At 41.2% G+C, this 26033-nt stretch overlaps 1 protein-coding gene across 2 annotated transcripts in view; it reads left to right on the plus strand.

Annotated features, from left to right (window-relative positions):
- The window catches only part of cntn2 (contactin 2), a 65122-nt gene that overhangs the window by 26231 nt on the left and 12858 nt on the right, over positions 1-26033 (plus strand). For both annotated transcript variants that reach the window (XM_056437168.1, XM_056437167.1), the window contains exons 3-18: positions 5236-5377; positions 5768-5943; positions 6115-6210; positions 6492-6704; positions 7664-7766; positions 7916-8097; positions 8951-9087; positions 9918-10047; positions 10640-10790; positions 15432-15559; positions 17290-17465; positions 18932-19052; positions 22210-22368; positions 22528-22677; positions 24072-24142; positions 24977-25211. In XM_056437168.1, the coding sequence (XP_056293143.1) occupies positions 5236-5377; positions 5768-5943; positions 6115-6210; positions 6492-6704; positions 7664-7766; positions 7916-8097; positions 8951-9087; positions 9918-10047; positions 10640-10790; positions 15432-15559; positions 17290-17465; positions 18932-19052; positions 22210-22368; positions 22528-22677; positions 24072-24142; positions 24977-25211 (2370 nt within the window). The remainder of the gene's footprint in view (positions 1-5235; positions 5378-5767; positions 5944-6114; positions 6211-6491; positions 6705-7663; positions 7767-7915; positions 8098-8950; positions 9088-9917; positions 10048-10639; positions 10791-15431; positions 15560-17289; positions 17466-18931; positions 19053-22209; positions 22369-22527; positions 22678-24071; positions 24143-24976; positions 25212-26033) is intronic.

Raw genomic sequence — 26033 nt, forward strand, 5'->3', positions numbered from 1 at the left:
TGGCCACTCCATTACAGACAGCATACCAGCTGCCTGCTTCTTCCCTAAATAGTTCTTGCACAATTTGGAGGTGTGCTTTGGGTCATTGTCCTGTTGGAGGAGGAAATTGGCTCCAATCAAGCGCTGCCCACGGGGTATGGCATGGCGTTGCAAAATGGAGTGATAGCCTTCCTTATTTAAAATCCCTTTTACCTGGTACAAATCTCCCACTTTACCAGCACCAAAGCAGCCCCAGACCATCACATTACCTCCACCATGCTTGACAGATGGTGTCAGGCACTCTTCCAGCATCTTTTCACCTGTTCTGCGTCTCACAAATGTTCTTCTGTGTGATCCAAACATGGATTCATCTGTCCAGAACACCTTTTTCCAATCTTCCTCTGTCCAATGCCTGTGTTCTTTTGCCCATACCAATCTTTTCTTTTTATTGGCCAGTCTCAGATCTGGCTTTTTTTTGCCACTCTGCCTAGAAGGCCAGCATCCCGGAGTCGCCTCTTCACTGTCGACGTTGACACTGGCGTTTTGCGGGTACCATTTAAAGAAGCTGCCAGTTGAGGACCTGTGAGGCGTCTATTTCTCAAACTAGAGACTCTAATGTACTTGTCTTCTTGCTGCGTTGTGCACGGGCCTCCCACTTCTCTTTCTGCTCTGGTTAGAGCCCGTTTGTGCTGTTCTCTGAAGGAGTAGTACACACCGCTGTAGGAAATTTTCAGTTTCTTTGCAATTTCTGCATGGAATAGCCTTCATTTCTAAGAACAAGAATAGACTGGCGAGTTTCACAGGAAACTTCTTTTTTTCTGGCCATTTTGAGAGTCTTATCGAACCCACAAATGTGATGCTCCAGATAATCAACTAGCTCAAAGGAAGGCCAGTTTTATAGCTTCTCTCATCAGCAAAACAGTTTTCAGCTGTGCTAACATAATTGCACAAGGGTTTTCAAGGGTTGTCTAATCATCCATTAGTCTTCTAAGGTGATTAGCAAACACAATGTACCATTAGAACACTGGAGTGATAGTTGATGGAAATGGGCCTCTATACACCTATGGAGATATTTCATTAGAAACCAGACGTTTCCACCTAGAATAGTCATTTACCACATTAACAATGTATAGAGTGTATTTCTGATTGATTTAAAGTTATCTTCATTGAAAAAAACAATGCTTTTCTTTGAAAAATAAGGACATTTCTAAGTGATCCCAAACTTTTGAACGGTAGTGTATATATATATATATGTGTGTGTGTTTGTGTTCTGTTGAAATCAGTAGGCATTATACCAACAAACACTGTGTGTGCTGAGGTTCTACAAGTTTATGTAGCGAGTATTACAAAGACCAAACCAAAAGCCACTCTAAAGCCTTGACGTGTGGGTTGGAAGGTTTCCATTAAATGTTGGAATAGAAGAAAATAGAGCAAAGAAAACTGAAAATGCTTCATTAAAAAAACATGCTTTCATATTTAATCCGCCCTGGCTGGTAAAGTCTGTTTACGGATAAAGCCAAGATCTTCTGAAGACTGACAGAAACCTATTGTCTGAATAAACAAAGATGCAGTTTTTCATTGACTTTCATTATCTGCAGCATAAACACAGCAGTAGAGTGCTGCCACCCTCTGTTCCATGGCTCCACTCCACCAGACCTCTGAGGAAGAACAACTCATTCACAATGACAAACAGACAACATGTGATGCGGTGTTGACAGAGGATTCAAATAAATATGTGAGGACATGAATGCCATATTAAGTTTGAAGCAACAATGAAATGTGTTGTGCTAAAAAGGTTTCAGATGTTAAATATGTTCAGTGGTGAAATAAGCATCCAGCTCTTTTACTGAAAGGTGTGGTGTGTAAGATCATGGGGCTCATTACCCAGGAGCTTGAAAGAGGCCGACGCCACTTTGGAAACTCGGACCCATGTACGAACATTTAGGAGACACAGATGGTGAGGTAGTGAACTGAAGCGGACTGTAGAAATGAAATGTGAGAGGCACCATTACAGATGTAATGATAACTCTCACATTTCATTTCACTTCATATCTCACGTTACTTTGCACTTGTAGATTTGCACAGTCTAACCAGCAGTGTTATTGGTGCTTGTGAGCCATAACTATAAGCACATTTCAATTCTAAAAGATATCAACCAACTCAAACAAGTCACGTTTTGCTTAATATTTCATCAGCGTTGTCTGCTCTCCTCAGCTTCGAGGAGAGTCCGAACTACCGACACTCGTGGTCAGCAGATGAATTTATCATCATCTGTAAGATACCATTGACGAGCGTTAAAGAAATGCAGAACAGATCAATGTTAGTTTTCAGAAAGTGTAATCTCTTCAGTGAACACACCTTTATTGATTAATTTATGGTTTATTCCATAGTGACAGATCCAGCATACTTTACACAGACACACTGTAAACAGCTCTCTAATGTATCACAGTTCACTGGAGCAGAGGGGTAACCATGGTGACTCTCACTCCATTTCCTCATTATAAGTTAAAATGCCATAATATAACATAAGTACCTGAATACATTAATTCGGTTCACCTGTCAAACTTCCTTTAAAAAAAAAATGATATCCTACGGTGAGACTAATAGATGAATGGAGGAATTCTGAGAAAGCGAGTGTTCTTCCTCTCGGTAGTCTCTGTGATTCACCATGAAGACCCACTGATGAAAACCTCATCTCTATGCATCAACATTCAGGAGGTGCTGTGCATTGATCATTTATGGTTGAATGTGGGCGTGTAGAGGGTTGTGAGGATGAACCAGCTGTGCACACTTAGAGGTTGGTTTATAAAAAGAAATAGCTCAATGGCAGGCATACCCAAGGTTTTATAAATATTATAATTTTTCGGCGTACATGCATTTTGTTCTTTGAACGTACGCAAACATTTACTGTTGATCCAACGCACTGTTTTATAAATGGAACCCTTGGACCTCCAGCCAGCAAATACAAATACACATTGCATGGACTTAGTAGAGGTGAAATGCTGACTACTACACTGCACCTTTAAAGCTGCAATAGTTGATTGGTTTGGCCACTAGGGGAAAGCAGACTAAGCTGTATACACATTATGCCTGCGTGACATTATGGTGAACGTGTCAGCGAGTCGCTGCTTATTTACAGCACAGAGCATCATTTGCTTCTAAAATATTCTAAAAGTATTTTCTGTTGATTCCTTTGGTTACACAGTATTAAGTGTAACACTGCATTGTTATCGATCAATTTGAATAAATAGGAATGATAAAGAATGTCAACAACATACCTCATAAGACACCAAAACCCAGAGGAACGTCATGAGAAAATATATACTGTGATGTGAAACCTAAAGCTTTAGAAAATGTAATGTTTCTGTGAAAACGAGCACTTCTGTTGTAGAACCTTCTCAGAAACCCCTTTCTTGTCAATAAAGCTAAGAAAGCCGAACATCCTCTGAATGATGTAGGTCTCTAGTTTGTGGTTGTAAAGTTGTATCTGGTTGCTAGACCTATTTAACCTATTTAGCTGACAAGCTAACATTGGTTCCAATAGATGATACCAATATCTTCACTGCAGCGATACATGTACAACCTCTGAAAAACGAAATGTTAAGGATGTCACTTGATTATGTGTTTTGTATAAAACATCTCAAAAGTAACTCATATTTATACCCGTCAACTTAAATGTACAGTACACTATTTATCATTGAAACCTAGTGAAGTACTTTTAGACTTGTAGAATAGAATAAAGTGGATATTTCAACGTAAAGTACAAATATCTCTCAACTGTACTTTAGTTCAGTACTGGAGTAATAGTACTTCCCACCATTTCCAGAATTATTGATTTTGTTTTGCAGTAAGTTTTTTATCTTGACTCTAGAGACATTTTTATGTATACTTCTTCTTTTGCAGCCTTTTCGAACACCTGTTGAACAACTTCTGTTACATGGATGAGAATATATTATTGTCGTATGTTGAATTTAGGGCTATAATCCAGTGGGAATGTTTGCGATGTTTGGTAAACACGACGTGGGGTTTCTGAACCAATACAAGATCCAGTGTTTTCCTCTGTGCTGAGGGGAATAGTGGGATGAATTTCAGAGTGTATAGACAAAAAAGAAAATAAATGTATTGTAAAAAGCCACAGGTTTGGACTGCCATTATTAGACCACAATGCAATGGGTCAGAGTAATTGTGTTCAGTAGATACACAGCTCAGTGGTGGACATATGTATTCTCTACCTTCCCTCATATCCTCCTCCACCCTTCGACAGAAATACCACTCAGGTTAGAAATCCCTCGTTACTTGGCCTTGGACGGTCACAGCAGTATTTCTGAGATGCCCCGTCATGCTTGTGACATGTATCATTGTGTTACACACTGAAAGTGACTCAGTCAGGATTTAGACTTCTCAGGAGCTCTCTTTTCCCAGCCCTTATTTTATGAGAATATCAGAATATTCTAATGAAATAAATTGAATTCACAAATTATCTTACTTGTACTCAGGCACACAAATGAGACCAGCTACTGTGATATAGCATTGAAGTGATGTATCAGCAGAAGCATAGGGATGTCCAGAATATGTCAGTATATATTCCAAATAATCTCAGAGTGCTACAGAGCCAGTAGATAGTTAAAAACAAACTATAATAGAAGAAAAATAGCTGGCAGTGATTTAACACGAAGTAAAACATGTCTTCCTTAATAAAAAGTTGTTTAGGCCCGTCTTAAAAGAGTCCAGTGTCTGTGTTGCCCTCATGTGGTTAAGGAGACTGTTCCATAAGCGCAGTTCTGCCGAGCAAAAGGCCCGGTCGCCGGTGCGCAGCTTGGTGTATTTGCAATAAGGCTCTTTGCATCAGTCTTCAAAAAGAGACCACAGTCTGACTACACTCATAACAATGCATGTCTTCTATCAGACCTGCATTTTCAACCAGACTGCATCATATAGGCTTATTCTTTATTGGAGTCATAAAGCTGTACAGAGTGATGGGTGTCTGTAGCTTTGCACATTGGGTGACTGTTTTAGCAGTACTCATAACTCTTTTTGAAAGATGGACGACATCACAGCTCTCCAACAGCGAAGCCAAATTATCTCCATCGCCTGCTGTTTCATCATACATACATGTATGTGTATAGATATTATGGTCAATTACTGTCTAAGAGTACACAATAGAATTTTCCAGGAAACAGCAGTAGGTCCTCAGCATTGGGACGTCTCTGGCATAGGCTGTGGCGTGTAACTAAGTGTCGTTGAACATGTTTTCAGGTGGAGACGTGTGTGTGTCGGGTCATGACAGCGGGCCACTGTTTGAAGAACAGCCGAGCAGTTTAATCTACCCAGAAGGCCTGAGTGAAGGCAAGGTGACCCTCAGCTGTCAGGCCAGAGCTAGTCCAGCTGCATCCTACAGGTGGGTAACACACACACACACACATGCACACACACACACACACACACATACACACACACACATCCTCCCCCACACACAAACAATACACTCTCTAGCTGTGCTCACTTTTCGGTACCGCTTATTCCTCAGAACCTGGCCTCTGAAGGTGTGTTCTTCAGAGGACTTCACCTGGGCTCCACTAGATTCTTTACTGATGACTCCAGTAGTTCAGCCACTATTAACAGCATGTTACTGTCTTGCAGCAATGACTATCTGCTGAAATCTGCCACACATGAGGACACTGGCTTTACCATCAACATCATCAACTCTTTCCAGCCTCTTCACCCCTTTAACGCTCCATCGTTTGCTCTCTCCTCTTCGCTGTGTCTTCGTCACTCTGTCTCTCTGCAGATGGCTTGTGAACGGCACAGAGGTCCCGCTGGGTATGGACCTGCGCTACACCCTGGTTGCCGGTAACCTGGTGATCAGCAGCCCTGAGTCCATTCGAGACACAGGCTCCTATCAATGTCTGGCCATCAACCGCTGTGGTACCATCATCAGCCGGGCAGCGATCCTCAAATTTGGCTGTAAGTGAGCGCAGACATTTTAACCTTTTGACCTGTGTGAGCTGCAGTGAGTTGGTCACTGTGGCCGAGATAGAAGGCATGAGAGAGGATTTACTTTGGTTACTATCAACTGTGTACTATTACTGCCTCTGTTTACCATTTGTATGTGACAGTACTCTGTTGTTTCTCCAGACCTCCATGACTTCCCTCCGGACAGCAGGAGACCTCAGACAGCATTTGAAGGCATCGGAGCATTCCTGGCCTGCCAGCCCCCTAGACATTATCCAGGTAACCACTATACTTCAGGGTTCCATGACAGTTTTTAGTTACAATTACAAAACTCCTGGAAAATAACAGAAACAGTTAGACAGCATAAGAACATTTGAAATAGCGGTAGGTGGTCCACAGGTCACAGAGTTTTAAATCAGCAGAATTATGTTTTACCTATTCTGGGATAAGAGTGACTCTGCTGAGCATTTCCATATTGAAATCTGAGTACTAGTAGGATGACAATAATTCTGACCCGGTACATTCCGACTACATTCCACATCATTGTGTCTCCTCTGCAGCTCTGTCCTACCGCTGGTTGATCAACGAATTCCCCAACTTCATCAAGACGGACGACGGCCGCTGGTTTGTGTCGCAAGTCACGGGCAACTTGTACGTGGCCAAAGCAGAGCCCAACGACACCGGGAACTACTTCTGCTTCACCACCATCAACATGGACATCAGCACCAAGAGCACCTTCAGCAAGGCCAACCAGCTCACTGTGCTGCCGGACGGTATGCAGGAATGATTTATTAACAGCCGCGTGATGCAGAAAGTTTGTGTAACTGATAAATAAATGTTAAAAAAAAAATGGAGGACAGAAGGATAGCTGAGAAGATCTGGTGTGGTGTTATTGTTAAATGTTAAGTGGTAGCATGCCTTAGGGTGTATTCACAACAAGCGCGTCTGGAGCTTTTCACCCAAACGGTTTCATTTGCTGTGAATATTGAACCATAGGTGGCTGACCCATAGAGGAAGAGGAAGTTGCTCCTCCATTATATCGTATCATTGGTATTGATTGAAATAAACAATTTGCTCAGTATGATTTATAAAATAATTGTTTTCTTTTTCTCTCTGTGGAAAAAAACTTGATCATTGAAACTCTGATTAAAATGCTTTGGCAGCAACACCTACAGGGCTGGCAAGAAAGTGTGTGTGTGTGGGGCGGATGAGTTCCTGCTGTCCTCCATGAGGGCAATGTTTCTATCTTGTTTCATGCTAATATGTTATTGTTCAAAATGCAGAAAATGACCAAATGTTGCCTTCAGTTCCCCACCACCGTATTATACGTGACAAACTGGAATTGAAGTGATAGTAGCAGGGCAGCCTCAGGCCTCAGCTTTGCTAGGATTTATTGGTGCTCAAAATGGCCGGAGTTTATCATATGGAGAACCTGATGTGTTGTTTTTATTGGTACTGTTTTCTTTTCACGATTATTGTTGGTGTAAAACATGGCTAGTACCAAGGCAGCATGAGGTCAAGTGATCCCTGAAATGGTAATGGTAGAAATCCTCCATGAGAGATCATGAATATAATCTCTCAACTATCTTGCCAGTAAATGTTTCAATATGTTGCTTCAGAGAAAAACAGAATGTCTCTATTGTTGTGTGTATGCATATGGATGTGTGTAATGTTACGATATACATTATGGAAGGGATTTCATGTGAATGTTTACAATTGTATTTTATTTCAGTCAATCCCAGGAAATCAGCTCCAAGCATCAAGGTGCGCTTCCCAGCAGAGATTTACGACCTAGCAGGACAAACCACCCAGTTAGAGTGCTTCGCCTATGGAAAGTAAGTCTTCCACCCTGAAGTCAATGAAAAATGTCCGCAAAGTATTTTGGATCAAAATGTGTAACTTGTCCAACTTTAAACTTGTGTGTACTTCTTACTTGTATTTTCTTTGTTTCACCTTGGGTCTCTTTCTATGTATCGTCTCATAGTCCAGTCCCAAAACTGCGATGGAGGAAGGTGGACGGTTTGATGCCGTCCAAAGCGGGCTTAAGTGCCGAGGCCCCCACCCTCATCCTGCCAGAACTCTCCTTCGATGACGAGGGTGTTTACGAATGTGAAGCCTACAACTCAGAGGGCAGTGACACACACCAGGGACGCATCAACGTGCAAGGTACAGTAGACATACTGTGAATATCTGGTGGTGTTGCAACGGAGCACATACCTGTCACTATAACATGACGTCAATAATTTAACGTTATTGACTTATCGTACAATATATATACATGACCTCAATCATTTAATGTTAGCAATTTATCGTCTTCTAAGATTGGTGTAATGAGTTTATTATCTCAATCATTGTCTTTCATGCTCAAAATCTGTTAAATTAACTATGAAACATTCATATCAGATGAGAAAACGTAATTTTCCCTTGCTGTGCTTCTGAAAAAGCCTCTTACAATATTGATCTGACCAAATGTCTCTAAATGTAATTCCAATTTTCATTTTTGCCGATTGTCTGGACGAATAAATGAATATCCAGCTCATGTGGATGAATAAGTCTTAAGATTCAGTGTGTGGGCAGCCCGACTGAATGTCCTTACACATTTTATAAACCAGGCAGCAGAATTGGCAAGAAGATATTTCAATGGTTAAACTGATGTGAGAATATAGCATTAGTGTTCACTGTTTGTCCTTCACACTCAAGACTTCAAGGGCATATATGTTTTAAAGTCCATCAGTGAAGCAGCTTATAAGAGAACAGAACATTCCTCTTTCTCGCAATTCTAACTTTTCAGCTCTACTCTGCCAGTAAATGTCTGACAGGGCAATGTTCCATTTTTACACTGATGTTCCCAAAGGAAAAACCATTACTTTAACGTATCAGCAATATCACAGAGGGGACAAAAGGTCTCATAATGGACCTTCAGTGCATTTCCTTTAAGTATTTCTATATGTATGCAATTTACGGTCTCTGTTTTATATCTATGTTTCATTTTCCTTAACTCTCTTCTCCAAACCTCCAGCTCAGCCCGAGTGGTTGCAGGTGATGAGCGACTCAGAAGTAGAGATTAGCTCAGACCTTCTCTGGAGTTGCATCGCTGCCGGTAAACCCCGACCCTCCATAAGCTGGCTACGCAACGGACAGCCACTCAACACACAGGTATCACATGCAGGGCGCTGTCTCACTGCTCGATAAACCTGCACACACAAAGATGTTAAAATACTCTTTCTACTGTCGCACTGTGGTTTTATCAAAGTTGTTTTTTTCTTTTTCAATTCAATTTAATTAATTTTGTAAAATCCAAAATCACAAATTTGCTTTACAATAGGTACACATACGACATCCTCTGTCCCATGAGATTCACATCGGTACAGGAATCCCCACAAAAATCACTTTTTTGGTCAGTCACCAAATTGATAAAGAATCTCAGTAACAGGAATACTTCCACCCAAAGAAAGTCCATTTCCTTTGATTTAGTTCAAATTGTCTGGCCTGTCTTCTAAAAAAAGGAAAAACAGTATAAGGGTTAGATTGGTGTATATACACTGCTGAAAAACGGCTCAAAGTTGTAAAAGTGTCTTATATCATACTATACAATTCTGAGTATATTTGTAGAATATGATTACTAAATATTAAATATTTACTTGCTGGTAACGTGACCAGTGTCTATTGCTGACACTGAAATGGATTTGATTTTTAGATGTTGATTTAGTTTGCGTATGACTTTCGAAATTTTTCTTTTAATAGTTTTGTAAAAACATTCAGGACACAAAGCAACTCCAGAGAGATGCAAAAAGACTACAAAGAAACACAGACAGACTACAAAGGGACCAAACAACTACATAGAGACAAAATGACTACAGAAATAGGCATAGCAACCACGGATGCAAAAATAACTAAAAAAGACGAAAACAACCATGAAGAGACATACATGAACTACACAGAGGCACAAAGCGACTTTCTTTTCTTTCTCTTCTTCTACCCCCCAGGTCCGGGTAGAGGTGAACGGGGCTCGTCTTAAGATCAACAATCTGGCTCTGGAGGATTCTGGGATGTACCAGTGTGTCGCTGAGAACAAACATGGCACCGTCTACTCCACGGCTGAGCTCAGGGTCCAAGGTAGACGTCTAAGAGGGACTGATTTAAACAACAGATTGGAGAAGCTAGTTGTTCTCTGCAGTGGAAACGTTGTTTTTAAAAGGTTATTTGCCAACAAAAATATGGATCTGGTTTAATATTTTGTGAAAACATGTTACATCTAAAGTCTAAATAAGTTGCATCTATCTTTTTTCAATACACTTTAACTTGTGGACTTCTCAATGCTCTTTAATAGTTTTTGGAAATGTTTGGATGACAGGAGTCGGAAAGACACACTCTAAATCTACCAATAGTGTAATATTAATAACATAATAGAATTACCGGTCTTATCATCAGTGAATTGACATGCAAAAAACAAACAGCAAAAAACAAACAGCAAAAAAACACGCCTTGTGAACCCATCCATGTCTGTGAACATACTGTGCCATTGACTTTAGACCAGGTTTCTGTTGGTTGGTTGCACATTTTTGATTTGAATACGATTTAATTCTGTACCACTCTCTAGCCTCAAAATAATAGCTTTCTGTCTTCAACTCTTCCTCCATCTCTCCTCTTCTGCATCGCATCCATTGTTTTCTGCTCTGCGCTGTTATCCTGCCACCCGCCGTTCCAGTTCAGGCTCCAGACTTCCGGTTGAACCCAGTCAGGAGACTGATCCCAGCAGCCAGAGGGGGGCAGGTGATGATGGAGTGTCGCCCTCGAGCTGCTCCCAAGCCCAGCCTGTTCTGGAGCCGTGGGACGGAGTTGCTCACCAACAACAGCAGGTAATACCTGTTGTTCATACACAGCACGCTGCTTTCGCTTCACGTTTTGAAACCTAATACCTAACAGCTAATATTTATTTCCCTCGTGTCCCTCGGGGTTAGTCGCCTGAGGAAGATCGGGACTCTGATTTCAGAGTTCAGTTACTTCTTGTATTGCAAAACAAATAGATATCACACAAAATAAAAGAAGATACATGAAATAGAGACACTATGAGGCATTACATTGACGGGATAGCTGGATATGCATTCAGTGCAGGAAAGTATGGACAGTCTATCATATAATACTGCACCAGGCCTTTACCTCAGTCGTTATGCTTTACTTTTAGTTCTGCTCTACAATTAGAAACAAAAACGTAGGTGGTAGTACATTATGAGCGTGTCCTGAGTTGTTTTGGTCAATAGCTCCTGACAGGCCGTGGTATTGTCGTTTACTGCTCGCCGATCGTGGGATGGGTTTAAGAGATTGATGAAAAAAGGATCTTCGATGGACAACAGAATTTAGCAAGAATATTGAGTTTATTCTTAACAAGCACAGTTCAGGAAACTAACGCCTGCAGGCCGTTTGGAGTACTTTCAGGCACCGAATTGAGAAAGTCTACCGAACAAGCATTTTAACATATGTTTTATACACAACAAAATAGGAGGAGTTTATTATTCCCGGCCTTCGTGGACCAATCACATGCAGGCATAATTACCTAATCCTGGGAACTGACCAGGTTGAATCTAAAGACACGTGAAACACCTAAATGTAACCCCTGTGGCCTCTGTGACCCGGTTGAAGACAGGGGAAAGCACGTAATGTTCTAAAACTTATCTAGTAGCCCCTCCCCATGTTCTCAACCTGCACCCCAGTGGCACAATCTCCCAAGGCCAAAGGCACAGTCGTATAGATGATTTACCTTTGAGCGCTGACATTGCATGTATTTGAATAACCCTGATATTACAGGGTACATAAAAATATACCACAGTATCCCTTCAGTTGTGATATAGTTACAACATATCGCATTCTGAAGTGAGCTATTGCTTTTTTTAAAAACAGGTCATCAACTATGGCAATGTGAAATTAGAGACTTATTCCAATTTAAGGAAGTAGATTTGGATTAATAAATGATGGCATTCACAATATAAAAGACCCTCCCAAGCTGACTGCACATACCAAGGCAGTTGCTATGGAATGTACACTTCTTTTTTTGTCATTCCTGGCATTGATTTTATTATTTGTCTCTTTATATATGTTATTAGTATGTTTCTATTTATTGTGCAACCACTGAGAATCTATCCATCACACCAGATGTAGGATGGCTCTGACACCTGCTGATACTAGGCGTTCCTTTATTTGTTAGGTGGAGGTGTGTTGCTTGGCTTAGCGAGGATGTTGCTCCACTTTTGCCGGTCTTCGAGTTTCAGTTACAATAGCTCCGGGAAGAGGTTTCACACTTGTCTTAATTTACAGCCATAATCTCGCTGCTGTCAAGACCTATCAGACAGTCTGGGAATCACGGTGCTGCAAAGGCAGTGTTTTAGTGTTTACCTTCTGTCCTGTCTGCTGCTTGCTTATTCTGGGCCACAGTGTCGAACAGTAGCACTTCCTGTTTATGTAGCGCTGCATGATGATAAGCAGGTGGATTCTTTTCTGGCACTGCTCAATCCACTTCAAAACGTTCCCATTAAATTGCGAGTTTTACTTTACATCTGTAACTTCAGCCATGAACCAATCATGTGTTTAATAATTATCATACCACAGCCCTTGAGACTCAGGGGTTCTGATTGGCTGGATGGTGCAGATTGACTTTTAGGAAGATAAATATTTATTAGTCTTACAGCATAGAACCTAGAGACAGTATAACACCTACGATGGACCGGTTTGATTTCAGTCGTATATGAATGTCAGTATTGAAACTCAAGGTGCAGATGGTGGGCTCAGATAGAGAGCTCGGTGTTTCGGTAACCAACAACTAAACTGGATAAATAGCTCCTCAGTGACACAAATCAACATGTGTTCAACATGTCTCTCTTTCCCGATGTTATAAATGCAAACTCTGGCATGTGAACCCCTTCCTGTGAAGCTTGACGTTGCCCAGCAACAGAAATTCTGAGGCTCATGAACTATATTGATGAGATTTAAAAGAGAACAGCAAGATCATCTATTTATAACCATGTGCTCCACTTATTGGGGATTTGGCTTTCCATCCATGGATTTATTTGAAATGTTGCATTGTGTGTTTTGTAGAAGATCTTTGTGAAGCCAAAAAACATTCTCTTACTGTAAATCTGTAGTCCCAAATATAATATGTCCGCATGTACTGTATGCGCTGCCCCCAAACCTCAACGTAGGTGAATGTACCTGTGATTATGATGAGAATGTTTCTGATTGAAAAACACATTATTGTTACTTCATCCTAGAAGACGTTCAAATCAGGGAGTGAAAAAAATTAAATAAATACCCAAAATTGTACATTATATTTTTGGGAATTGTCATGGTAAAGTGGTATGTTGCAGCAAAGTGCTGACCCATTCGATTGACACCATTTCAAGCCCATACAGTCTCTCACACCATTTACCAGGTGACGTCAGTAAGTCCCTAAGGGTTCAGGGTTTGAGTCCTTACTTATACTTTTGGGATTGGGCCTCTGACTCATGGCAGTAGACGCTTCTCTCTTGATATCGAGTTGACTGCCACAGTCTCACACAGCTTCAGGCAAACTATGATAATAACAGCCGTTCCATTCCTAACCCCAGACTCAAGCGATAAACAGCAGAAGCCGCAGTGATGTCATCATCTGCGGGGTTTAATCAGAATCAGAATCAGAATCAGAATCAGAAACAGTTTTATTGCCAGGAATGTTTACACAAACGAGGAATTTTTTTTGGCGGAAGGTGCAACATTTGGACATGACAAACAAACAACAATCAACACGACAGAAAGACAACAAATAATGTGAAAGTGTTTGGGTGTGTGCTTCAAGTGGTGTGTTTTAGTTAAAAGTGTATGTTACACGTGGCGTGTGTTTAAGTGTTTAATTAAAGTGCATGTAAATAAAGTGGCATGTGTGTGGAGGAGGCCTCAAGTTAAAGTGCATGTTAAAGTGACGTGTGTGGAGGAGGCCTCCAGGAGGGAAGAAGAAGGAGGAGGAGGAGGAGTGGGAGGAAGAAGGAGGAGGAGGAAGAGGAAGGAGCGGGAAGAAGGAGGAGAGAGGAAGGTGGAAGAAGAGGTGGTAGTCCTGGGGGTGACAGTCAGTCAGTCCCGGGTCCATTGATGAGCCCGACTGCCGACGGGAAAAAACTTTTGGTGTGGCGGGAGGTCTTTGTCCTGATGGACCGCAGCCTCCTCCCAGAGGGGAGGGACTCGAACAGGGATTGTCCAGGGTGGGAGGGGTCAGCGACAATCTTTCTGGCCCGCTTCAGTGACCTAGAAGTGAACAGGACCTGGAGGGAAGGCAGATTGCAGCCAATAACCCTCTCGGCCGAGCGGATGATGCTCTGCAGCCTGCACTTGTCTTTGGCCGTGGCTGCCGGGTGCCAGACGGTGATGGAGGAGCAGATGATGGACTCAACGATGGCCGTGTAGAATTGTACCATCATTCTCCCTGGCAGGTTGAATTTCCTCAGCTGCCTCAGGAAGAACATCCTCTGCTGGGCCTTCTTGGTGATGGAGCTGACGTTCAGCTCCCACTTGAGGTCCTGGGTCACACATTCTGAAAAGTTGGAAACAACCAGAGAGTTGACATTAAATACACAATAGAGAGTTAAAGTCTTGCATTCAAAAGGGTTATTCACTCCTTTGTGCACCTCATATTAACTTATTCTACTCTTCTTCTCCCTGCCATGAATCCTTTTTTTGTTTCCAATGCTGTATTGAAGAAGACTTGTAACTAGAGATTGAGACCATAAATTAATCTTTATAATGTTTACTGAGGTAATAAATCAAGAGAGAAGGGGAGTCATTTTCTCATAGACTTCTATACAACCAGCGGAGTCGCCCCCTGATGGATAGTAGAGAGAATGCAGGTTTAAGGCATTTCAACATGCAAGTAAAGGCAATAACTTCAATTTAAAAAAAATTCTGATGATAATTATTGATTTGATTTGTCCCGATCACTCACAAAGTTGTGACTAGTGGCTTTACCACATTCCCAGATTTAATAAATTAGTGCGGAGAATAAAATGACTTGAATGAAAAATAAAGCACAAAAACTCAAATCTCAATTGTAAAAAAACAAAACAGAATTCCCCTTGAAGCTAAGCTGATGCCTTGTGCAGCAGCAGTCTGAAGGTTAGAGCAGTGGGTTAGTGGATGAAGGAGACCAGCTGGGATTATTATTAACATTCAGCTAGATGCAAGTGGAATGTTCAAAGCATGCGAGTGGACGGAGTAACCTTGGCATTGTGATTCAATATACTTATTTATTTCTTTGTCATTGCTATTGAAAGCTCTTCTGGTTGACGCAATAACAGGAACACCTGTATAAATACTATCTTTGTGTTGCCAAACCGTCCATAGTCTTGGATTATATTTGAAGCAATTGTTTGTGATGTTGTATCGGATTACATTACATTGTTCCAAGTATTTTACATTGAGTTGGTACTGAAGTCAGCGAGATGCGGGCGCTCTTTACCCTCCGTATCCTACTGTCTCCTCAGAGTCACCGTAACTCCAGACGGCATCCTGTGGATCCACAACATCAGCAGGGCAGACGAAGGGAAATACACCTGCTTTGCTGAGAACTACCTGGGCAAAGCCAACAGCACCGGGCACCTGTCTGTCAGAGGTAAACACACACACACACAAGCACATGCACACACACTTGTTGAAGCAAACCAATTGCATAATTTAAAAATCAAATATATGTTTATGGTCATTTGAAACAATGTACGGAGCGTTTTCTGATTCTGAAGTGGCACATGTACCAGCCCAAAGTAGGAATAAAAGTATAAAATCGTTTAGATACTGACAAGTTAACATTTTAATGATGAAATATACTCCCCAGTTTATGGTGTGGCCAACATTATTTAAAAAAGAAAAATATATTTTTTTATTTTCTGAAATAATTTTTTTGTTCTTAAATAATGTGAATCTATATGGGCATCCACAATCATCAGAAAAATAACAACATACATAGTTTTGTATCAGTAGATTGTTATAGAGGAAGGAAGTATGAATCATATTCTAGTTAACTGATCTTTTTAATTATAAACACTTCTAATCTGCAGGTAGACTAATAAAACCAACTCTGTCACTTTTACGTAAACTGAACTCTCATTGGCTGTTGCTAGGCCGTCATCCCCTCACACTTTGGGGTCCCGTTTAAATGTCAGACTACTGAAAACTCTTTGCTATCCTTCACACCTAAACAAGTCTCCAGTCGGGTATTTCTTTCGAATGGACCATTTTCTCAGCATATATTTTGACTTGACATTTCAGGAAACAGCAGGTGAAACACATATTTGTTAACGATGACTCAGTTCCATCAAGAGTACCATGAAGCCATGACAGTGAGCCTGAACGCACGATCCACAGGCTGCAGTCAAAGAGACACAGATGTGAAGGAGAACAAATACGGGCATATGAAAAGACATCGCTGTGTTCAGAGAATCCCACTGCACTTACGCTATGGTGGATGTTTTTAATGTTTTGGGTTTTTATTTAGAAAATGAGTATAGCAGTGTTGTACCGATCACACCTCTTTAGAAAAAAGTGTCTTCAATTGATCCATTTAGAAATAAACAGTGACGATTGACGTTATTGGCGGCCGGATAGAGTTCCAAGTGCTATATGAATACAGTGAAAGTATCTAAACGCTCAATTCTCAGAGACAGACACACAGCTCGTATTCACCAACTGTTGCTTTAACCGAGCATCAGGATTTCTGAACAGCTGTGATGTCACAGCTGTACAATATATAGACCAGTTGAGTTTTAAACGTGCACTTTTTAAAATGTGTCCCAGTTTATTTCCAGTTGTAGTGTATGTTATTGACATGAGTTCACAGAAAATTGTGTTGAAACGGAGCGGGACAGAGGGGGGAAAACAGGTAGTTTCCATAGTTTTTACAACATAAAAAAATGGACATTTGTATGACTCAAAACCCAAAATACAACTCTGAACCTGGACATGAGTCCGATATCTGTCCTTTAATTGTTGCTGCCGCAAGGAATTGTGGGACGTTATTATCTTCTTTCCTTTGATAAAGGATGGTCCAGTGTATCCTGTGCTAAAAGAGATAAGAGAGGAAGTACCAAATCACCTTTCTTTGTATTTGGCGATTTCCACCTGCTCTTATCATGGCTGCCACTTACACACTTCCAAGTTATTTCGATCACTATGAAAGAAAGTCAATTCGACAGCAGCCCTGATAGGACGAGACACAATGTCTGCTGTTAAAAAAAGTACATCTTTTCTTCTTTCTTTTGAATTAATTGCGTGGTTCTCACATATCGAGTCTGTAGCTTCTCACACCCCTGCTACTATGAATCTGAACTAGCATTATTTTGAATGCAGATGCCACTAAGATCACACTGGCTCCTTCCAATGCCGACATCAACCAAGGGGAGGATGTGACGCTGCAGTGTCACGCCTCCCACGACCCCACCATGGACCTGACCTTCACCTGGGCCTTCAACGGGGTCCTGCTGGACCTGGAGGACCCTGCCGGGCCGTACCACCGGGTGGAGGGGGTGAGTCCTGCAAAGCATGGTGGAGAGAAGGAAGCCCTGCAGAACAATCCGACTGCATGCAGGTTCCTCCTTGCTGTTTGTAAAAAATATCGGTGGAAAGAGAGGACTTGGTTGATAGCTGAGCCTAACATTGACTCTCATTAGTTCCATTTAAGCTCCAAAATATCAAATAACAAATACATACCATGTACATAGCAAATACATATCATGAGCCTGAGCGTTGAGGTTGTTGGTGTGGAATTCTCATGAAACGACTGCAAATCAATTGCTGCTCCTATGATCAAAGCTTTTACAGAAGATGATAAACCTTTTCCTGATGTTTCCATCGGCTCTCCACCAGACTCTGAAAACACAAGCTTTGTTGCTCTTACAGTAATTTAACAGTTTCCCCTATTTTACAAACCATTTCTTTGATTTGACATACCAACCAAAACCAACATGTTGGTCGATTCTCTCCGTGCTTTCTCACTCCCCTACACTACATTATTCTTTTGTTGGGGACTATTTCAGCAGTGGATTAATCCACATTTAAAGTGTTTCTGGCAGCAGTAAAGTTTATGCAGTATTGAGTCAAATTAAACTACAATGTGAGTGTTCATGATAATGAAGGAATATGCCAACCTTTTCAACAGTGTGACTCACTGTTTTTAATGGAGCTCTATGGAACAGAAGGTAGAATAGATATCAGGCTTTAATACAATACTGGGGCTTTTTTAGGACTGAGGATCAGGTGCTCTACAGTTCCCTAAAAGTCCAAATAAAATGCAGTGCAGTGTGGTCGAGGCTTCCCTCGTCACCACTGGGCCTTATTATTATGCTGATATGGTTTTGCCTGTATTTATATGCTGTAGATCTAGTGCCGAAAGTAAATACTGCTGAACTGGCAACAATGTTTGGAGGGATATCGCCAACATGCACAAGGTTTCTCAGCTTCTCTTTTGCCTCAGCACCGGCACTGATGAGGCAATATGTTGTCCATTTCTCGTGAACAGATGACGAAAGGATATTTCTCCATATTTGTCCAATTGGATTTAAGGATAAACAGATTATAATTTTGTGGTCAAAGGCCACCAAGAACTGTTGGCAGAGAGATGCCACTCCGAGGTGGTAATTCCAGTCTCGAACAGTAAGTCTAAATGTAATATTCCAGCCATAATTAATTCATTTCAGGAAGTAGGTTAAACATTTCACAGTACCTAAGCACAAGGCCGGGCAGACATAAGGTCCCAAATGAAATTAACTATCCATTTCATGTCCTTGCTCTTTATGTCTCTATGTTTAATGAGTGTTGATGTGATAAGATGCTGCCATTAGCTCGTGGGGTCTAGCTGAAAAATGAGCTCCTGTAATCTTTACCTCAGCTGGTTATGGTCAGTTCTTCTGCAGCTTGCAGATCTTCTTCACTGTCTGCTGCACTCCTGACGACCACAATGTTGAACTAACTGTTTCTGTCTGTGCCTTTTTAGAAGGAAAATATTGGTGACCTGTTGACCGTGACCGCTAAACTGAGTCAAGCAGGGATGTACACATGCACGGCTCAGACTGTGGTGGACAGCTCTTCAGCTTCAGCCAAGCTAGTGGTCCGAGGTAAGATGCCCGAGAGCTGTCTTCTCATATCACGTCCTCAAGACCAGTATTAGAGGGGAAAGGAAAATCTTTGAGGCAATTTCAATTCAATTGAGTTTATTTAGTTTAGCCCGAGATCACAAATTACAAATTTGCCTCAGAGGGCTTTATAATCTGTACACATACGACATCCCTGGCCCAGGACCTCACATCGAATCAGGAAAAACTCCCAAAGAAAGACAAAGAAACAGTGTTGCCAGATGTACTATAATCATCGTATGTGTATTATAGTTTTGCCCTCCGTACGATCGAAAATGCAAAAAAAGTACCATAATAAACAATTTGACCAAGTTTTTGTCGCTTACAATCAGTATTTGGTTTTATTCTTCTATCTCACGTCTCATGTGACCTCTTTCAAATTAATCCTGCTTTGAGTTAATTTATTCATTTCTGCTGCCAATACCTGAACTTGCGTATGGGCAGATACGTACCTGTCCGTTCAAACGTAAACAAGCTCATTATTCCTTCTCTATTTTATATTGCTGTGAAAATATCTTATTTTTACTGAATAGAGCTTGAACACATCATATTGGAACTCAATGGAACCTCCATTCAGGTGCTAACAGCTAATGTTAGCAGTAAACTAGCTCTCCTCTTGCTGATTTCAACACAGATTCGTTCTTCACAATGTGGCATTATCATTGAACAAACTGAGTGTTTAACAACATCTGTGTCGTACTAGTTTGCAGTGTTGTTGTTGTTCCTGTGAGCTGATAAACAGGGCTCTCAAGTGTCACGCATTGAGCGTGACCCTCACGCATTTCGGTCTTAAGTCACGCACTCCCGCCACACATCGTATTTCTCACGCTGAAAAAAACTCGGCTATTTAATGTTTTAATGTGCCGCAGCGCGCAAACATGAGCTGGCCGCGCTGCCCTCACCATGGAGAAATCAAGTGCTCCCCTGGAGTTCTGCTGTGAGGTGCCACTTATCAGCCAATCAAAAAAAAGAAATGGGCTACACAATAGCCAATCAGAAAAAACAACGTATCTGTTGTATCTGGGTAAGATTTAATCCAGCAACCAGTGAAAATAAAGCATCCTGGAATTGCGCGTGACTGACTGATATCCGAAAATTTCGTTCTGGGGGGGGGGGGGGGAGAATGTCACTCTTGCCTGTCTTCAAAACTTGAGAGCCCTGTGATAAATAATATGATGATGTGATATTTTATTTATTTTTTTATTTTAAATTTATTTAACCAGGAAATGCCTCATTGAGATTAAAAATCTCCTTTACAAGAGTGTCCTGGCCAAGACAGCAGCAGTAGCACGTCACACAAAGTTCCATACAATACAACATAAAACAGTGACAGACAATATATAAAACGAAAAACAAAATCACAGCATGAATAAAACAAAAACTAAGACTCAAGTCAACACAACCCAGCTTACAGAGGAGCACATACCTCCGTCATATAAAACATCTACAGCTAGATGAATTTCCCTCCAATATTTTCAATCTATTTTTAAAAACACCTAAGGAGACCGGCTCCCGGAGACCCAGGTCTGTCTGCAGCAAATTCCAAGCCGCAGGAGCAGCAAACTTAAAACCTCTTTTCCCCATTTCCAAACGGACGTGAGGGACGGAGAGCAAGAGGAGGCCTTGAGCAGAGGTCACAGAGCGAAGATGGTAGCTTCCAGGGTTTTTCAGTTGAATTAGCGTCCAAAGATACGATGGAAGTACGTGGAGAATAGCCTTATAAATAAGGACATGCCAATGATTTTGTCTACGGATGGACAGAGGAGTCCAACCAACCCTAGCATACAGGGAGCAATGGTGAGTCAGAGCCTTAAGATTAGTGATGAACCTCAATGCTCCATGGTAGACAGTATCTAAGGAGTGGAGACATTGAGAAGATGCATGCATATATAAGACATCACCATAATCAATCACAGGCATAAAAGTAGCAGCAACAAGTCTCTTTTTAGCATTAAAAGAAAAGCAAGACTTATTTCGAAAATAGAAACCCAGCCTCACTTTCAACAGAAAGATCAGATAGCTACTCGCTACTTGCCACTATGTTTTCGGAGAACTCTAGATGTGGCTTTCTCTCCCGCCACTCAACGCTCATTTAAAGAGTCTTCGCTAGGGATGGCAAAACTACTGCAGTCATGTGAAATAATAGTCAGACTGATGGACTCATACCCTTTCCACGTATTATAGCTACTTGAAGCTTAGCTTACAAAAAACAACCTAAGGTGGGATGATTTGTAGGCGTGTCAAAAAGTTGTTTTGTAAAATTGTGCTCCCTGGGTTATGACTTATAACAATAATACTTCTCAAAATACATTTTCCATCTGGCAACGTTGCAAGGAAATGAACATCAAATCCACTTGTAAAGTCCTGCAAAACACAGAGAGAACAATTATAAAGATAAGTGAGTGTGAAAGCGTGTCATCAAATTCAGGGAGAGCGTTGTGTGGAAGTCTGTGTGATAACATCAGCAAAAAGAAAACACAGACATGTTAACATTATGCTTTATTGAGGGCAACTCTGGTTCTGAATTGTATTATCTTATATAAAAAACTACAGTGATCGTTAATGAATGTTAGCAGCCTCCAGTTTTAACCTTTCAAAACTACATTTTCATCAAAATGTTAAAAACAGTTCCACTGAATGAAGAAATACCAGTTTGTCACAGTTATTCTTGCAATAAGTACTACAGTATATATAGATATAGATCTATATCTTTATATATATAGATACATATTAAAGTACAGTATATAGATGTATTGAACTACAGTATATATATATACAGTATATACAGTATATAGATGTGTTGAACTACAATACATAGATATGTTATGTTAAACTACAGTGTGTGTATATATATATATATACTGTAGTTTAACATAACATATCTATGTATTGTAGTTCAACACATCTATATACCCCAACACATATATACTGTGTGTTTATGTATATATGTTTTGAACTACAGTATATAGATGTAGTAATGTCCAGCCACAGTTCCTTTCTGCTGTCAGTGCTCACTGCTAACTGTTAGTCATGTGACATCTAACTGATGAATAGTGACCAAACTCCTGTTACTCCAGTACTGAGATATGAATCATTTAATTTACTCATTGAATAAATAACATATTTGCATTGTGTCCAGGCCCCCCGGGACCTCCTGGAGGTTTACGGGTGAAGAACGTGGCCGAGGTATCGGTGGAGCTCCGCTGGAGTCGAGGCTACGATAACCACAGTCCCATCGGCAAATACGTCATCATGGGCCGGTCATCACTCTCATCAAAGTGGAAGAAGATGAGGACAGGTGTGTGTGTGTGTGTGTGTGTGTGTGTGTGTGTGTGATAATTAGACCCCCAAAGAATGATTTCATCCAGATCCAGAAGAAAAAACATACTGTACATTGACACCGATTATTGATTATTGATACTTCACATATCTTTCCGTGTCCATAACTGTGCACCAGACCCAGTAAACATCGAGGGGAATGCGGAGTCGGCTCGTGTGGTGGGACTGATGCCCTGGATGGATTATGAATTCCATGTCATCGCCAGCAACATCCTGGGCAGCGGAGAGCCCAGCATGCCCTCTCACACCATCCGCACACAGCAAGCAGGTGAAGGGCCACAGGTCGCATCTCTGAGCATTATTCTTAGAAACTTAAGTTCAAACTAAATGAACTGAAGAATGAAAAAGAAAACGAACATAGACTTTATGTGTAACCAGCAAAAAAACACATACCAACCTCTACAATGACGAGGAAATATTGTAATTATGATTCTTAAGCTTTCAAAAGGGGATTAGCCTTCTTACTATAATTGTATAAATAGTGCTTTTCACGTGATTGCGCACCGGGTTTGCCAAGTTACAAAAGTTCAGAGGTGCACAACCAAGCAACAATTTATGAAGCCTGCGAGCCCCACACACCTGCCGTGCTTGCACCAGCTTCACTACGATGAGTTTTTAATCCAAAACTAAGGGAGCTATTAGCCTGAGGCTAAGTGATCTTTAAATTCAGGGCACTGTTAGCACGGGGCTACGGGAGGTTTAACTCCAGGGCTAAGGGAGCTTTAACTCCAGGGCTAAGGGAGCTTTAACTCCAGGCCTAAGGGAGCTTTAAGTCCAGGGCTAAGGGAGCTTTAACTCCAGGCCTAAGGGAGCTTTAAGTCCAGGCCTAAGGGAGCTTTAAGTCCAGGGCTAAGGGAGCTTTAACTCCAGGGCTAAGGGAGCTTTAACTCCAGGCCTAAGGGAGCTTTAACTCCAGGCCTAAGGGAGCTTTAAGTCCAGGCCTAAGGGAGCTTTAAGTCCAGGCCTACGGGAGCTTTAACTCCAGGCCTAAGGGAGCTTTAAGTCCAGGCCTAAGGGAGCTTTAAGTCCAGGCCCAGGGCTAAGGAGCTTTAACTCCAGGCCTAAGGGAGCTTTAAGTCCAGGGCTAAGGGAGCTTTAAGTCCAGGCCTAAGGGAGCTTTAAGTCCAGGGCTAAGGGAGCTTTAAGTCCAGGCCTACGGGAGCTTTAACTCCAGGCCTAAGGGAGCTTTAAGTCCAGGCCTAAGGGAGCTTTAACTCCAGGCCTAAGGGAGCTTTAAGTCTAGGGCTACGGGAGCTGTCGGGGTTAAGGGTGTAAAATATTGTTCTGGTCATTGCAACTTGCTCATTTTTTGGCATAGCTCTGAATTAGTTATAGTCATAAGGGCACACCATTTAGCATCATAGTCAATGCAGAACCAGAGATGTCATCTTTTTTCATCTCGCATTCTTCTTCCTTGTCAAAATCTGGTGCCTAGATTAACCATCAGGCATCTCATCAGCCACCAGGCTGTTCTGTTACGACCATTCTGTTAATACATCTGTGGGTCTGCCACGTAAACAAATAATGTAAGATGAAAACAGAAAAAAGGATTCAGTATGTAGTTGAGGGAACTGAAAGCATGATGTTGCTACTTTCCACTGAACCACACTTGTGTGGATTATATCATGTATATCATCTTGTGTCTGTATATCTGGCCCTCAGCTCCCACTGTGGCCCCCAGTGGTCTTGGAGGAGGAGGAGGAGACCACAACGAACTCATTGTGACCTGGACGGTGAGTGGATGACGAGTTAGTGCTCCCTTTATAATGTTAAAACAACTGTAATTCACTTACACCACTGTTGTTTATACAACTAGTGTTTCTTTAATAGTATATCCCACTATTCCAATTGGAAGACTAGAGGACATGTTCAAATGCTCCACATCATAAGATCAATATATGATACCTGCAGGGTTATGGACTTATAGGGCAGGTTGACATGTGTCTAAGTCTATCTTAAAACCACATTCACACACAAGCCTATATAGACAGTTCAATAGTCTTTGCTTGCGGTAATCATTCTTCATCTTCCTGTTATGTTTGGGCCATTAATGGAACTTTTCCTGAAGATTGGAAATGTGAGTAATGAGGGACAAAATCCACAGTAAGATAAATAACATTATAAGGCTTCTGCAGTCTAATCTAGTGGATATTTTCGGGTTACAAAATCAACTCAGCTCAGCACTTTTCTTGTGTACATACAAAGTGGGGATGTTGGACTAAAAAGTCTTACTTTGGAAGATATTCGTGATTTGTCTTGACTGTTCAAATTAATTTTTTCACATGGATTGGATGGAATGGATTTGATCCTCTATCACTCTTGGTTGTGCATTAAACTAGAAATTCTTCTCCTAACAGCCAGTATGTACAGAAGTTCCCCTAACTATCATTTGTTATCATTTTAAGAGTGAACCTTTCCTTAGATACCTAATTTGCTTGCTGATGTTGGAGTTGGACAGCCCTAACAGTTCATACACACACACACACACTGGGAAGTTGTGTAAGATGTCTGTTGGAACATTTGTCTGTGTAGAGGGCCAGAGCTTAATTCTCTGCTGAACCTTGCAGACAATGGCCAGAGAGTACCAGAATGGTGATGGCTTTGGCTACATCCTGGTATTCAGGAAGAAGGACTCACAATCTTGGATGGAGATGCGTATCCATCACGTGGAGTTGTCCCGATATGTTTACTACAACGACAGTCTGACGCCGTACAGCCCCTTCGAGGTGAAGATCAAAGCTTTCAACAGCCGAGGAGACGGTCCGTTCAGCCAGATCGCTGAGGTCTACTCTGCAGAGGAGGGTGAGTTTAACCAGCAGGGTCCTACTGCTACACCTCTGGTGAACCTTGTGTTACAAAACATTTACATTCAATATCATTATTATAATTAATATTTGGGAAATATAATATAATATATTGGGATTATTTTACAGCAAAAAGGTAAATTTATTTTTGGCAAATTAAGATATGCAGGAAAGAAAATTGAGTCTGCTGCTAAATAAAACTGAATTTCAGCCGCCATAAATCCAACAAAAAACACTCTTAGTCGTATCTACTTCAGATTAATAGCAGGACGAGGTAGACATCTTCAGTAAATTCTGCTAAAACGCTAATAACATTACTCCAAAAACATGTCAGAACATGAGAAGGTAAGGATTAGCATTCAGTGTGCTCTGGAGGACTTTATAATTAATTATAAAGAGTAGGTGTGTCCTATTTATAGCTGTTATATTATGATCAGACCACAAAACATCTTGCTCTATTTCCTCGCTGAATCCTGTAAGTCCTGGTATGATAATAATAATAATAATAATAATGATATAACTAGGAGACTTTGCGAGTCTTTCCATAAGCTTGTTGTCGACCACAGAGACAGATGAGACTTCATATCATCTAACATTGGGGGATGGGCAGGAGGAGAGTTCCTCTTGGAGTGAAGATAAACAGAATAACAGGAGGTCTAGTTTCAAGATCTCGAAATAAGTACAGCCCAGCGTTGTCATGGAGATATTGCACAACCTTTTTCTAACATCACCATATTGTGCTTAGGTGTTTTAACTAGTGTATCTTCTGGACTAACACTTAAGATTGGTAATTTATTAAACCAAGTTTTATTTCAGATGT

Source organism: Pseudoliparis swirei, chromosome 18 (genome assembly GCF_029220125.1).
Source record: "Pseudoliparis swirei isolate HS2019 ecotype Mariana Trench chromosome 18, NWPU_hadal_v1, whole genome shotgun sequence".
Lineage (NCBI taxonomy): Eukaryota > Metazoa > Chordata > Actinopteri > Perciformes > Liparidae > Pseudoliparis > Pseudoliparis swirei.